This window comes from Protopterus annectens, chromosome 15.part0 (assembly GCF_019279795.1).
Source record: "Protopterus annectens isolate FY-2018-M chromosome 15.part0, PAN1.0, whole genome shotgun sequence".
Classification (NCBI taxonomy): domain Eukaryota; kingdom Metazoa; phylum Chordata; order Ceratodontiformes; family Protopteridae; genus Protopterus; species Protopterus annectens.
In genome coordinates this window covers 360,008,835-360,023,661 of record NC_056749.1, presented here as the reverse complement: position 1 = coordinate 360,023,661, position 14,827 = coordinate 360,008,835, and the positions used below count along the sequence as shown (strand labels likewise).

The window sequence follows — 14,827 nt, the reverse complement described above, 5'->3', positions numbered from 1 at the left end:
GCATACATATATATTCTGCTATACCTACTACTGTCAATATATATGTAGATATCCATATGTATATGTGCATATGTATCTCTATCTGTACACGTGTAGACATATATTGCTCTGTATATGTATATATCTGGGTGTTTATATGTGTATATATGGACATATACATATCTATCTATAATGTTGATATGTGTATGTGTGTATAGAAATATATATATATATATATATATATATATATATATATATATATATATATATATATATCTGTATAATTATATATACATATATTTTACTATATGTCCTGAACATGGAGTGTAGCCCTACCTCAGCCCCTCTAGTCCCAACTCCATAGTGTAAGGGGATGTCAGGTGTGTATAGCAGGTATATTTGTAGACTATTGCTACTGTAATAGGGATTGTCTTCACAGACATGGTGGGTGTGGGAGGTCACATCTGCTGTTAAAATATGCGCCATTCGCTACTGACAGGCATGTCACAGCACAGAGTATGATACATCAGTGTGAAAGTAAATAACCACAGCCAATGTGAACACAGCCACGTATGGTAAGCTAGTGTTATATCACAGTATATGGACTATTTGTTCAACACTATCCTCATATGTGCCACTCACACACTAACCCTACATATACTGGGCTGCTATACACTGTGGTTCGATGCCTGTCTGTGGGATGGGACATGTGTGTGTATGGCCTTACAAACATGTAAGCCTATAGGGTAACATACAGTGGAGTAGCATGTAACATCACATAGAATTGGACCAAGAACAATGACATCTACCATAGTCTGTACACAGACCAAAGTACATATTATCAATACACACACTGTCGACATTCACCTTACGTACACATACCTCAGTACTATACGCATGACCACAGACTGTCCAGGTGATATCATCAGATATAACCCCTACTATGCATAACATGTGTAGCAGTCTGATATCTCACGGGCTTGTTATCAATCATGATGTCACTAATTATGGTGTACAGCACATGTGCACCTCTTACTGAATGACATATGTACAAAGGTTGACAGAGTTGTGGCTGGAGGCACATACACAGGACCAATATTGACATGTTGCTGTGATAACCTCATACATTTACTGTTGTAACAGGGTTTGTTGCAACACATGTTCTATGAGGGATATGAAGTCAGTAACTCTCATGGCTGTCACCATCTACAGACTGCAATCCTCACACTACCTTCTGCAGTCCACAAATAGGTGCTCTGTGGGTAACACATGAAACAAAAGGCACCACACACTGCCCAGTCTGCAGATGACCCTACAGATGGGGTTCCCTCATAAACATAGCACTAACATGACAGTTATTAAAACATGTAGGACAGCCATATCCACACACACCCTGTTAAACCAACATTATTCCAAATGCAGTATAGCAGCACTTACTGTCTGTAGTCAGGTCAGGCACACCCCCCTCCTGTGTGTTGCCCTGTTTCCACAATGTATGTTGTTAGAGGTAAATCCCCAATCCATCTGAGATGCTGTTTGCCAAACAACAGAACGAGTTCCTGCTCACAGTGAATGAAAAGGACCAACACCAACATGATGTTCCTAGATATTGGAGTGTGTTTCCATGCAATTGGCAATGGGAATGTTACCACAGCTGTTCCACATGCAATCAGGTAGAGGAGGGCTGCAATTCATGCAGAGGCCATCAGCTGATCATGAGCATCAATTAAAATGCACATGCTGCTGCCTAAGCAAAGCAGGTGTAGGTCTCCACATCCACCAGAGAGGGAGGGAGAGAGGCAGACAGAGGCAAAGTAAACTCAGGGAGGGGTGGGGAGAGTAAAACATAAACATGTTTGTGTCACACACCTACCAGCACAGGGTAACAAACCCCTGATGACTATGTAGTGCTGTCACATTTCTATGCAATTATCAGATGCACCACACAGGTTACATGTTGAAGACTCTCAAAATGTATATGTGATGGTGAGTGGCATCTACAACAGGGATATGGTAACTATACGGTAGGTGTAGTACATGTGCCTGTCTGCATGAACAGGTGCCAGTATCAACACAGCCACACTCTCACAGGGACACACATTGACAGACATGGCAGGGCCAGGAATACAACCCATCACTAGTGAGATTGCCACAACACATTGATGTGCCAGTATCACATGCACCACAGTAGTCATACAGAGGTTATATGGGCAACGGGTATATGGAGGTGTCTGACATTGGACAGCATGCTTCAGTATGCCAGTGGGGGTTGTAGTGAGTGTGAATTTGATCATACGCATCATACAACACACACACACACACACACACACACACACACACACACACACACACACACACACACACACACACACACACACGGTGCCAGTACTGACATGCATGGGTGCATGTCTGCACGGATGCATAGTGGTCGACTGTGCCAGACAGCTATACAAGGCTCGGTGATGGGTATACCTTGGCATCAGCCTACATGACAATAGTCTGCATTCTGGCTCAGGGGTGTAGTTTCTGGATTTGCTCACACAGGTGGGTATTGTACTCACCATCCAGTCACCTTGCTGACTATTGTGTTTGGCCAATGCTGTGCATTTCTTGCCATGTACGTGTTCCTTAGTCCATGAAATGGATGGTATCTGGGATTTGCACACCTCCCACATGCATGTACAGTGACATGTGGAACTGTACCTGAGGTGTTTGGCCCATGTTGTGTACACAAATTATCATCAGATGTACCAGTCCTGGCCTCATGTGGCGGGAACTGGTAATAGACAGCAGGTTTACCCTGCACCTACATTGATAGCATGATACCGGCATTCCATGGTGTCAGTGGCATTTGTCCATACAGGGCATGTTTTCTGGCACGGTATGTCCTTTGTGGGTCACATTTTATGGCACCACAGGTGGTGCAGGTGTCAAGTGAAGAACATGGGGAAGGTGCACTGTCGGCATGTACCTGCCTATTGGACAAATGGACAGGGTGCCATGCCCGCTGTAGCCCACTGCAATCACACCATGGTTACTATCAGTGGGCAATATTCAGGGTACTACCAACATAGTGGCTGTTGCCTAGGCAAGTGTGTGCATATGAGACATGGGTTTAGAGTGCTCTCTGGGTAATACTAGGGCTGCTAACTTTGTTTACCTGGACTTGATGTCAAACGTAGGGGTATGGATTTGCACCCCAACCTCTTGGCTATTTCACATCTGTTATGCCTGTATGGTGGACATTGTGATATATGCTAGGGCCACCATATAAGAAATTTGCAAAATTCCACATTGAGCCCAGTTGTTATACACTCACAACCACCTATACACAGGATATGAGTTACAAACACAGACACACACACACACACACACACACACACACACACACACACACACACACACACACACACACACACACACACACACACACACACACACACCTGTCATGTCTGGGATTAAAACTCCTACCTAACTAGTTTATTACATTACAGCACTACGCAGTTATAGGATGTGCCATGGAGATTACTGGAGTACTTTATCCCCAAAGGTGTATTTCACAATGAATGACATCAGCAGGATTGCCAAGGTAGGCCATTTGAATTGTAGTGAGTGTGGCTAAGCTAAAATCATTGCTTCCTACACAGACATTGAAACACACACAAAACATCCACAACTGCCATGTGTGGGAACAGAACCCCTACCAGAGTTCTACTTCACACTACAGCATAGAGCTGTTATAGGACACACCAAAGGGATTACTGGAGTACTCCTTCCCAAAAGGTGTATTTCACAATGAATGGCATCAGCAGGATTACCAAAGTCGGGCATTTGAATTGTAGTTAGTGTGGCTAGGCTAAAATGCATTGCTCCCTGCACAAAAATTAAAAGACACACAAAACATCCAAAACTGCCATGTGTGGGAATAGAAACCCTATCAGGATTCTATATCACACTACAGCATGAAGCTGTCATGGGATGCACCACAGGGATTACTGGAGTACTCTTCCCCAAAGGTGAATTTCACAATGAATAACATCAGCAGGATTGCCAAAGTAGGGTATTTGAATTACAATGAGTGTGACTAGGCTAAAATACATTGCTCCCTACACAGACATTGAAACACACAGAAAATATCCACAATGGCCATGTGTGGGAATAGAACCCCTAGCAGAGTTCTATATCACGATGCAACATGAAGCTGTTATTGGACACACCACAGGGATTACTGGAGTAGTCTTTCCCCAAAGGTGTATTTCACAATGAATGACATCAGCAGGATTGCCAAAGTAGGACATATGAATTGTAGTGAGTGTGGTTAAGCTAAAATGCATTGCTCCCTACACAGAAATTGAAACACACACAGAACATCCACAACGGCCATGTGTGGGAATAGAACCCCTAGCAGAGTTCTATATCACACTACAACATGAAGCTGTCATAGGACGCACCACAGGGATTACTGGAGTACTCCTTCCCAAAGGTGTAGTTCACAATGAATGACATCAGCAAGATTGCCAAAGAAGGGCATTTGTCTTGTAGAGAGTTTGACTAGGCTAAAAGGCATTGCTCTCTACACAGACAGAGATACACACACACACACACACACACACACACACACACACACACACACACACACACACACACAGTTGCCATGTCTGGGATTAGAACTCCTAACTGACTAGTTTATCACACTAGATTACTAGGCTACACCTTTCTGAAAGGTGTATTTCACAGTGTATGACATCAGCAGCCTTGACAAACTAAGGCATTTGAATTGTAGTGAGTGTGACTAGCCTAAAAAGCATTGTTCTCTACACAGACAGTGACACACACACACACACACACACACACACACACACACACACACACACACACACACACACACACACACACACACTTGCATGGCTGGGATTAGAACTCCTACCTAACTGGTTTATGACACTACAGTGGTACACAGTTATAGGACGTGCCACAGAGATTTCTGGACTACATTTTTCCAAAAGGTGTATTTCACAGTGTATGACATCAGCAGCCTTGACAAAGTAGGGCATTTGAATTGTAGTGAGTTTGACTAACCTAAAAACATTGCTCTCTACACAGATGGTGACACACACACACACACAGTTGACAATTCTGAGATTAGAACTCTTACATAACTAGTTTGTCTCACTACAGCAGTACACAGTTATAGGACACACCACAGAGATAATTAGGCTACAGCTTTCCAAAAAAGTATATTTCACAGTGTATGACAGCAGCCTTGAAAATGTAGGGCAATTTAATTGTAGTGAGTGTGACTAGCCTAAAAAGCATTGCTCTCTACACAGACAGAGACACACACACATGCACACATGCACACATGCACACACGCACAAAAACACACACATGGGCACACTCACACACGCACACACACACACACACACATGCACACACACACACACACACACACACACACACACACACACACACACACACACACACACACACACACACGGTTGCCATGTCAGGGATTAGAACTCCTACCTAATTAGTTTATCACACTACAGCAGTACACATTTATAGGAAGTGCCACCAAGATTACTGGCCTACACCTTTCACAAGGGTGTATTTCAAAGTGGATGACCTCAGCAGGCTTGTCATAGTACGGCTATTGGGAGGGCAGTGTGTGTCCATGGGCCATAACCCATTTATCTAGAGGTTGACACACCACATGCGGGCACACGCAGGGTTAGATTCCACAGGTACATGTATACAGCTGCTAGATGACTACTTCCTTTTACAGTCATGTTGCACAGCTAGCACTTGTACCACATAGTCCGTAATGCTGACAAATACCAGTGGCTAAGGATGACAGTGAGTGACATCTGACCCTCATGTGCGTGTAGCCATTTGGCTGTGTGATGGGTGGGACAGGCCTCATAATGGATGGCCCCTTGTGACAGTCACTCTCTTCCACACATCTGTGTATGTCAACTTTTGGCTTATTATAGTGTGTTGTCCTTGGATATATGCCTGTATTCCTATCCAGTGTGTGTGCAAAGCATGAGTGCTGCATACTGAGGAGTGTCTGCACTAACATCTGCAACTGCCAGCTATGTCTGATCCACTATTGTTTGCAGACATGGCCTTCATTTGTTTGTGTGTGAGCATGCCCAGTATGACCTTTTGGTATGTTGTTGGCTGACATTGCTTTCATTTCTCTAAGTGTGTGAGTATGCCCTGTATGCCCTTCTGTACTGAATGTGTGGATCGATTCCAGGTAGTTTGTACTGCAGTGCAGACCTTTGTGTTGTACACCTACAGGTAGTATACTGTTTCTGCAGGGTCGATCATTTGGCAATATAAGGACAAACTGAGCAGGAGATAGTGTGTACTGTAGGTGATTGTTCCTGTGCTGCTTCAGCTGCATGGTACTGCTGTTAGCAGAGATATTCAGACATGTGTACTGTTATAGACAGTGATGTTTTCTGTCCTCATGTACTGTCAGGTGGACATTCTTGCTGACAGTGATGACTTGGGGGACAAGGGTGACTGCAGCTGTGTCCAGGATTGTGGGCAGACACGTACGTATTCATGGTAAGTTATGCCATTCTGAAGGGGAAGCTGCAGACACTTGGTGCTGGGTTTGTGTATCCAGTTCAGCACCTTGGTACAGTGCTGGTAGAGGATCCCATACTTGTCCGTCCATCAGCATGACAGTATGGCCTTATCTTGTGGTGGCAATGCTTCACAGCTGTACAGATTTGTACAGGTTAGCCAGAGACAGGTGCCATGGGTCAAGACATTTACCGTATTGTGGTGTACTGGCAGGTGTGTAGCCACCCATTTATGTGTTTGCAGTCAGGGATAGTGTGTGCACACAGCTTGGTTTTGGTCCCTGCACATTCCATGCTGCCCATACTCCCACACCCCCCTCTTTTATTCTAATCTCTTCCATGCATTATGTATACATTCTCTGATACTTTCCCTAATGGTATCACCACATCACAGGTGTGTGTTAATGTTGGTCCACAGTTCATGCAGTGGGACATGGTGGACATGTTACTGTGGTTTGTCCACATGGCCATGCATATGGCTTATGTGGAGTGTGTTATGTTGTTATTTGGGTGTCCATGACATAACATGCATTGGCAGTACGTGTGAGACACGGGCCTTTGACAGGCGTCTCTGGGGCATTGGTGTTGGTGCAGACCAGATGTGGCAGGCCATTGCATTCTGTCAGTCCTACAGTCCTAGGCTACCATACATTATATTCCCCTGGGGTGACAGGGTAGGTGTGATAATTATTCATGCCAATACCTTCTATAAGTCTTGATCAGGTGGTGTGGTGTGGATGCTGGCAGGGTGCTGCCTACAGCTAGGGACACACCTGCATGGGATACCTACACTACATGCTACAGTCTTCTACTATTGTCATATACAGGTGAGGTTTCACTGTACCCATTCCCCACAGCAGAGATATTGCCAGAGGTGCTTGTGGGTGGTGCTTGCATGTCTGGGTGTATGTGTGCTATGGTCTCTACTTGCATCTGACACACAAATATGCATGGGACATTACAGTTATGCTGGCATGTGCAGGTAAATCAGCTGATTCCCAATACATCAGTCCTACCTCCTTTGTGATCTTTAGGTGTTAAGGCAGACATCACCAGTATCCCCTACTACAGGTCCGGTTACTGTGATGCATACCTATATGTACAAATCCAAGGGTTTCTTCATTTCACAGTGACACATTATATACTGTATGTCTGGGGTACTTTCCCCTGCGTACTGCTTGTATATCTAGCCCAACAGCCATGCCATGTCAGTCTTTCAGACGGTGACACATATTACCACCATACATTTACAATGGCTTACTGCTAGCATGGGTTATACTGGTGGGGATTGTCTTTGGTACTGCAGTCATGAGGGCTTGTCCCTGTCATCAGCATTAGTGGGCAATGGCCACCAGGTCTTACCACAACATGCATACATACTGACCACTCTCACACATTATGTAACACACACCATCCTAACACACACAGACCTGCATACAATGCAAATGCTACAACCAATCCTGCTACCTTGGCAACCTCTGGACATCTGTGCTCCACTCGTATTATACCTACTCATACATGTTACTACATTTCTACACAGGGTTTGGGGGGGGGCACACCTGAATGTCACTACATTTCTACACTGGATTGGGGGAAGAGGCAGATCTGTCTGTTTCCACATGTCTACATAGGAGTAGGGGGGGGCACACCTGACTGTTACTACATTTCTACACTGGATTGGGGGGCACGCCTGACTGTTACTACATTTCTAAGCTGGATTGGAGGTAGGGGCATACCTGACTGTTTCTACATGTCTACATGGGAGTGGCGGGTGGGCACACCTGACTGTTACTGCATTTCTACATAGGGTTGTGGGGGGGACACACCTGACTATTTTTACATTTTTACACAGGATTGTTGGGAGGACACACCTGACTGTTTTTACATTTCCACACAGGATTGGGGACACACACCTGACTGTTACTACATTTCTACACAGGATTGGGGGGGCACACCTGACTGTTTCTACATTTCAACACATGATTGGGGGAGCACATCTTACTGTTTCTACATGTCTACATAGGATGGGGGGCACACCTGGCACTTGCACACATTTGCTATCTCTGTACGGGTGTGTCAGGTATTCCATTTCATTCTGTATTCTAACCTGTCATACTGACTAGAGGTATATCAGTGTACTACAGGTCTTAGCTTTGGTTGCCCTACATATTAGTGTCTGACTTCCTACCCTTTACAACTAACATCCCACTGCCTGACCTGCTGTAGTCTGTCTGTGTAGGCTGGGGGGGGGTTACCCATAGGCATCATTCAGAGGCCATAGCACAGGCTCTCTTTGGGTTTGCCTACATCTGCCCTGCTGGCTGAGACTGTTGTTGGGTATGTGAACCTTTCTGACTGGCATGTGTGAGTCATATGGACACACATGTCGCCCATCACATTTCCTGCAGTGGGTTTTGTCACCCTGTGTAGTACTGGCTACTATGGTGACTCCAATATGTCTTGCAGACATCATGGTGCCACTATGGGTGTCTACTATCTGCTGCCATAACATTCAGCCACCCAATTCCCTTGCATGCTCACATCCATACCACAGATATGGGTAATGACACATTCTACTCCATTTGGCAATTGGTAGGTTGATTGAATTACCTTGTGGGTGTGCCAGGACTGAGGATGGTGCTGGAGGGCTGACTATGTTGGATGCACATAATACACTCCATATACATGGTTGAGCACAGGTAGTGTCATGTTTGGCATCCCTTTTACTGTATGTGTGAGTCAGCAAAAGGTGTCATTTCCAGGGTCCCTACCATGTCAGTGTATGTGCTGTGCATTGCCTCTTTGCCAAGGCCAGGGCATACTAGGCACACCTCCATCTGCCTACTGGGGCAGGCTTAGGTTGTTCCTCCTCTGAGTATCTCTGTGCCTGTGCAGGCCTTGGCATTGGTGGGGGGGCTATGTGGCCCTGACCCGTGCTGGTCCTGCTGCAGCTGTTTCCACAGGATCATATTGTGTAGCATGGCGCATACCATAACAATTTGAGTACATGTAGCTGGTGAGTACTGCAAGGCTCTACTGGATGTGTCCAGACACCAGAACCATGACTTGAGCATCCCAAACACATGCTCTATCATAAGTCTGGTCTGTGCGTGTTCCTCAATATAGCATTCTTGTTCAGGTGTGTGTGCATTTCTGATGGGTGTCATCAGGCATGGCTCCAATGTGTAACCAGCATCCCCCACTAGGTGACTATAGGGGATGTCCCCATTGGCAACTCTCTGTTAAAGCTGCATCAGATGCCAAATGTGGTTATCATGATAGCTTCCAGGGCAGCCAGCACACACATTCATTATAATGCCCTGGGCGTCGCACACGACCTGGCAGTTAATAAAGGGGAGGCTCCTGCGGTTGATGTAGACGCTACCCTGATTACTGGATGGTGCTTTGATGCATATGTGCATGCAGTCTATAGCACCCACTACTTCAGGGCATTCTACTATTTGGTGGAAGAGATGCATATTGCTGGCCAACACCTCACGGGTGTTGAGGAAATATACATGCTCACTGGCATGTGCTGACATGGCATCCAGGAACCGGTGGAATACTTTGGTTGTTGATGCCTGTGAGATCCCCATGATATCCCCAGTTGAGCTTTGCAAGGTACCTGTGGCTAGTATTCCTAGGCCTACACATACCTTGGTATCCACTGGGATGGGTTCCCCCTCGGTCAGTTCGGTGTGTCAGGCATGGCCAGCGCAGATCAACAATTTGCTATAGGAGGTCCATGTCCACCCTATAGCACTTCACTATCTCCAGCTTATCTAGCCCCAGGTAGTTTACCCTGTGTCTTTACACTTTTCTCCGTCTCCTCACTGTGGGTTGATCGGCAGCATTCACATCCTCACCACCCTCAGCCTCTTGTACATGTTTTCTATGTTGCCTGCTGCAGCCCCTATCATTTTGTAGTTTTGTTTGTTAAAAGTTCCCCACTTGTATACACTGGTGGTCTAGAGTATGGGAAAAAACAGAGGGAAGGTGTTTACATAGTTTATGGTAGTGTTCTGGGCTGGTTTTGTCTGCTGCCTGTGTAATTGGCTGATTCTGATACATTTCACCTGACAGCTTTGCTAGTTCTCCTTGATTACCTTCCTACTGCTGTTTTCCCTTCCCATTGGCTTCCTGTTTAAGAACAAAAGAACAATGCACCAAGGTAGCACACAAAAGCATCTTTAATAAAATAAACAAAAGAAAACAGTGGTAAGCGCTTTCGCAACACTCAGTTGCTTCTTCAAACAAAATGTTCCTGTTTAAGCCTGGGGGTGTGACCCGCAGAGTGTTCAAATGTGCACAGAGCTGCTATTTCCAGGTTTAACTTTTTTTCCTTTAAAACCTGATGTGCAGCATGCACGCCCGCTTAGGCAATGTAAAGAGTGCTAGGCAGACTCAGACACACACCCTTGCTTAGCTGTGCTTAGCTTGAAGCAAACCTGAGCCACAGGGCTCCAATCTGCTTACAGTATGCCTGACACCCTCCCCATGATGTCAGCTAGCTCCTAGGCTTGCACCAAGCTATTCCTGCTCTTACACTGTTGGGACCTGACTAGCATGTTGGGGAAACCTGGGATTCACAATCATTCCCCTCATTTGCATAGGATTCCCTGCTAATGCATAGTTACATGTCTCACACTGAGCCTCCCCCCTTAGCAACCACTACTCACTGGCCATGTTGTCTTCTGCCTGCTATTGACTTTAATGGCAGAATAGTGATTTTAGTTAGAATGATTATTTTAGGTTTATTTTCTTATTTCTCTCCCCCCGATCCCGTTTGCGCGCTGCTGCCCTACGCTTAAACAGCTGAGATCGGCTAAAAAAATAAACATTGATTTTTTTATTTTTTAAGCTGTTTGCAGTGTCAATGTCCTTATACTTGGCAATCGGTATGCTTTCTGACTGATATGCAACCTTTATTTGGAGCTGTCACGGCTCCGTTTTGGATTTTGCATTAATGTACTCTGTTACTAACTGAGTACATTTCTGCAGATTACACTAGTCTTGCACAGCCGGTTTCAAGCTTCCTGGATCACACATTCACCTCATTTCCTTGGATTTCTCCTGCAAATAGGTTAATTTGCATACAGGGGCTTAATCCATGCAGGACTAGTGCAGGAGCGCTCGTGCATGCCCCTGCAGGCTATTTCTGGATCGCATGGCAGACATATTGCTTGCTAGAGCTCCTGGACTAATCCTGCATGCCGTGCAATGCTTGCAGAATCCGGGAGATAATGTATACATGTCATCATAATTACTTTATATTTACTATACATATAAATGTATGTCTCATTCCATTCATCCCTGGTATTACATCAGTGGAAACAAAATAAATACCAACATTCAAAATTGCTTTTTCTGAAAATTTACCCAATGTAAGGTTCAGCTAAGAGCCATAAAACTATAAAAAGCAATGCTTGGTATTTATTCAGTTGTGTTCTTAGCCCATTGATTGGCATGTCATTTTACAGCCTAGTTAAAAGAATAGTATACTGTTTTGGGCTATCTGTGCAAGCGTATAATCCCAAGAAGGGCATATTTATAACCCATAAACACACTTTGTTGTTTGGCAATATTTACTTATATTTAACATATCAATGATTCTAGGTAGAAATGTTTATGCTTATATATTACTCAGTTGGAATAAAGGCTGTTGAATTAAACTATCTACTGAAAAAAGAGATTTGTAGGTAAAATGACCAAGATAAGTTCATTGTAAGGTAGGAATACCTCCAAAGTCCATTTGCATATGAGTTATATTTCCTGCTTGTCCCTTTTTAATATAACCAATTCTGTCTTTACTCTATTTTTTATTAAAAAAATATTATCCATTTCACAACCTACTACCAAAAATACTAAAAAGATCATGTTCACATTACACAAAAACAAGTGTGTTCACGCTATTATGAAAAGTGTGAACCCCCTCTAATGTTCTCTCTCTCTCTCTCTCTCTCTCTCTCTCTCTCTGTGTCTCGTTTTGGTTGATTCCACAGTTTGGCTGGATTTTCTTCAGCAAAGAACCCTAATATTAAGGTGTACATGATAAAATAAATTTAGAGACTATTGAATAATAACTTGCATTCATAGTTTCTTTTATGATTTTGCAAACCAATTCTTGCTAAGCAGTATATTTTGCACAATACAATGCTCAAACTACAGTAAGCTAATTGTTGGCAAGTTAGCAGAATCAAATCATTTAGTGTAGTTAACAAAATTATTATTCAGCCTTGTTATCATACATGAAATATCACAATACTGAATCTAACTCATTTGCATATGCATATTAGTCATGCTTTTTTTCTGATTTCAGACTTTTTACATGGATCATGAGGAAGTTATGATAAATGTGTTCAGTTCCCTTGTCTTATCAGTGAAACTGCTGCTACTTCTTTAGGACGGAAATCTCACTATGTCTTTAGAAAGGCTAATAAAACCTGCTGTTCATTAAAGTATTTAGCCTATTTCTAAGAAATACTATTCCTAAAGTTGGTCTCTGCAGAAATTGGATTTTAAATAAATTATGTTAAATAGTAGCAGTTGGTGCTAGGTTGAATTTCTGTGTAAATAATTTCCGGTTCTTGCAAATAAATTGTAAATAGTGTTCATAAAGATTTATTTACTGTTTTACTACATGAAGTAGTAGGTACATTCTAGTGTTTCATATCAAACTTTCACCATTTCACCAAGCTATTCTTCTGACTGACTTTAGTCATGCATTATAAACTTAAAAATGATCCCATTTTTAATGTCTGTATATCATTTTTTTCTTTTCTTCTGTTTCCACTCTTTAGAGTTTGCTGAGATGATTTGATATACCCAAATGAATATTACCAGTATTAATACTGAGAATAAATAGAGCGTTCAGCAATGACTTCACACATGGAAATTGAGTACTGCTATCCAAACTTAAATTATTCATGTGCGAAAAACCCACAGTTACCAGGGACTCGTGCTGCTCTGTACATTTTCATTTCTTTTTGTATAACAGTGACTATATGTGGAAATTTAGTGGTGATTATTTCAATCTCCCACTTCAGGCAGCTCCATAGCCCTACTAATGTAATGGTCTGTTCTTTAGCAGTTGCTGATTTTCTCGTAGGATTCATTGTTATGCCGCTCAGCATGATAAGATCTATCGAGTCATGCTGGTATCTTGGCTCCCTGATCTGCAAAATCCACTCAGGCTGTGACATGATGCTATGCACATCATCGTTATTTCACTTGTCCTTCATAGCAGTCGATCGTTACTGTGCAGTGTGCGACCCTCTTCTCTATTATCGAAGAATTACTGTCAATACAGCTCTTCTGCTTGTGTTAATAAGCTGGACACTTCCTTTTGTCTTTGCTTTTGGTGTTGTTTTGTCTGAAACTAATTTAAATGGAATTGAAGAATACACTGCTTCACTTTCTTGCCTAGGTCAATGCATGCTTTTATTCAATAAATTGTGGGGTATATTAGCTTCTGTAATAGCCTTCCTTGTTCCAGGCACAGCAATGGTATTAATTTATGTTAAAATCTTTTCTGTGGCAAGAAGACATGTAAGAGTTATTAACATGAGGGCAGACAATCTACAACAAGCTGACAAGAGTAAATCGCTGGACTCAAGAAAGAATGAAAGCAAAGCAGCTAAAACTCTGGGTATAGTAATGGGTACCTTTATATTGTGCTGGTTTCCATTTTTTGTTGTAACTGCTGTTGATCCTTTTCTTAATTTTGCAACACCTGCCATTCTTTTTGATCTGTTTATATGGCTTGGATATTTTAATTCTACTTTTAATCCAATATTATACAGTTTATTTTATCCTTGGTTTCAGAAAGCACTACACATCTTAGCAACTGGTAAAATATTTAGAAATGATTCTTCTACAATGACATTGTTTCAGGTTAATATTTGACTTGTTTTTTTATTGTCCATTTGTCTGGAAGATGTGCTAAACAGATATTGTCAGTAATATGCATCTTTGTATTAGCAACTGAATAACTGTGTGCATTATGGTATTCCACAAGCAGTGTATATTTATCATATTTTTAATCAGGTACATGCATTGTCTGAGGAACATTTCCAGTCTTGACCACAGGTCCACAGCCAAAAGGGAAAAGTTATTAACATGCAGTACTGATGACAATACACAACAATAGCATTGCATAGTGAACAGCAGCTGCTCTATACAGAACACCATAACCCAAATCTTAACATTTAAAATACAGCAAGTGAAACAAAACCTGCAACACAATGTAC

At 42.9% G+C, this 14,827-nt stretch overlaps 1 protein-coding gene across 1 annotated transcript; it reads left to right on the top strand.

Moving 5' to 3' along the window:
- The first annotated feature begins 13,454 nt into the window (after positions 1-13,454).
- LOC122789823 (trace amine-associated receptor 4-like) lies at positions 13,455-14,483 on the top strand. Its single transcript, XM_044057262.1, has one exon. It carries the CDS (start codon positions 13,455-13,457, stop codon positions 14,481-14,483), a length of 1,029 nt encoding a protein of 342 aa, XP_043913197.1.
- Positions 14,484-14,827: the final 344 nt, after the last annotated feature.

What these genes read in the sequence shown, in the direction of transcription:
- LOC122789823 (XM_044057262.1), top strand. Translation starts at nt 13,455, where the DNA reads ATGACTTCACACATGGAAATTGAGTACTGCTATCCAAACTTAAATTAT.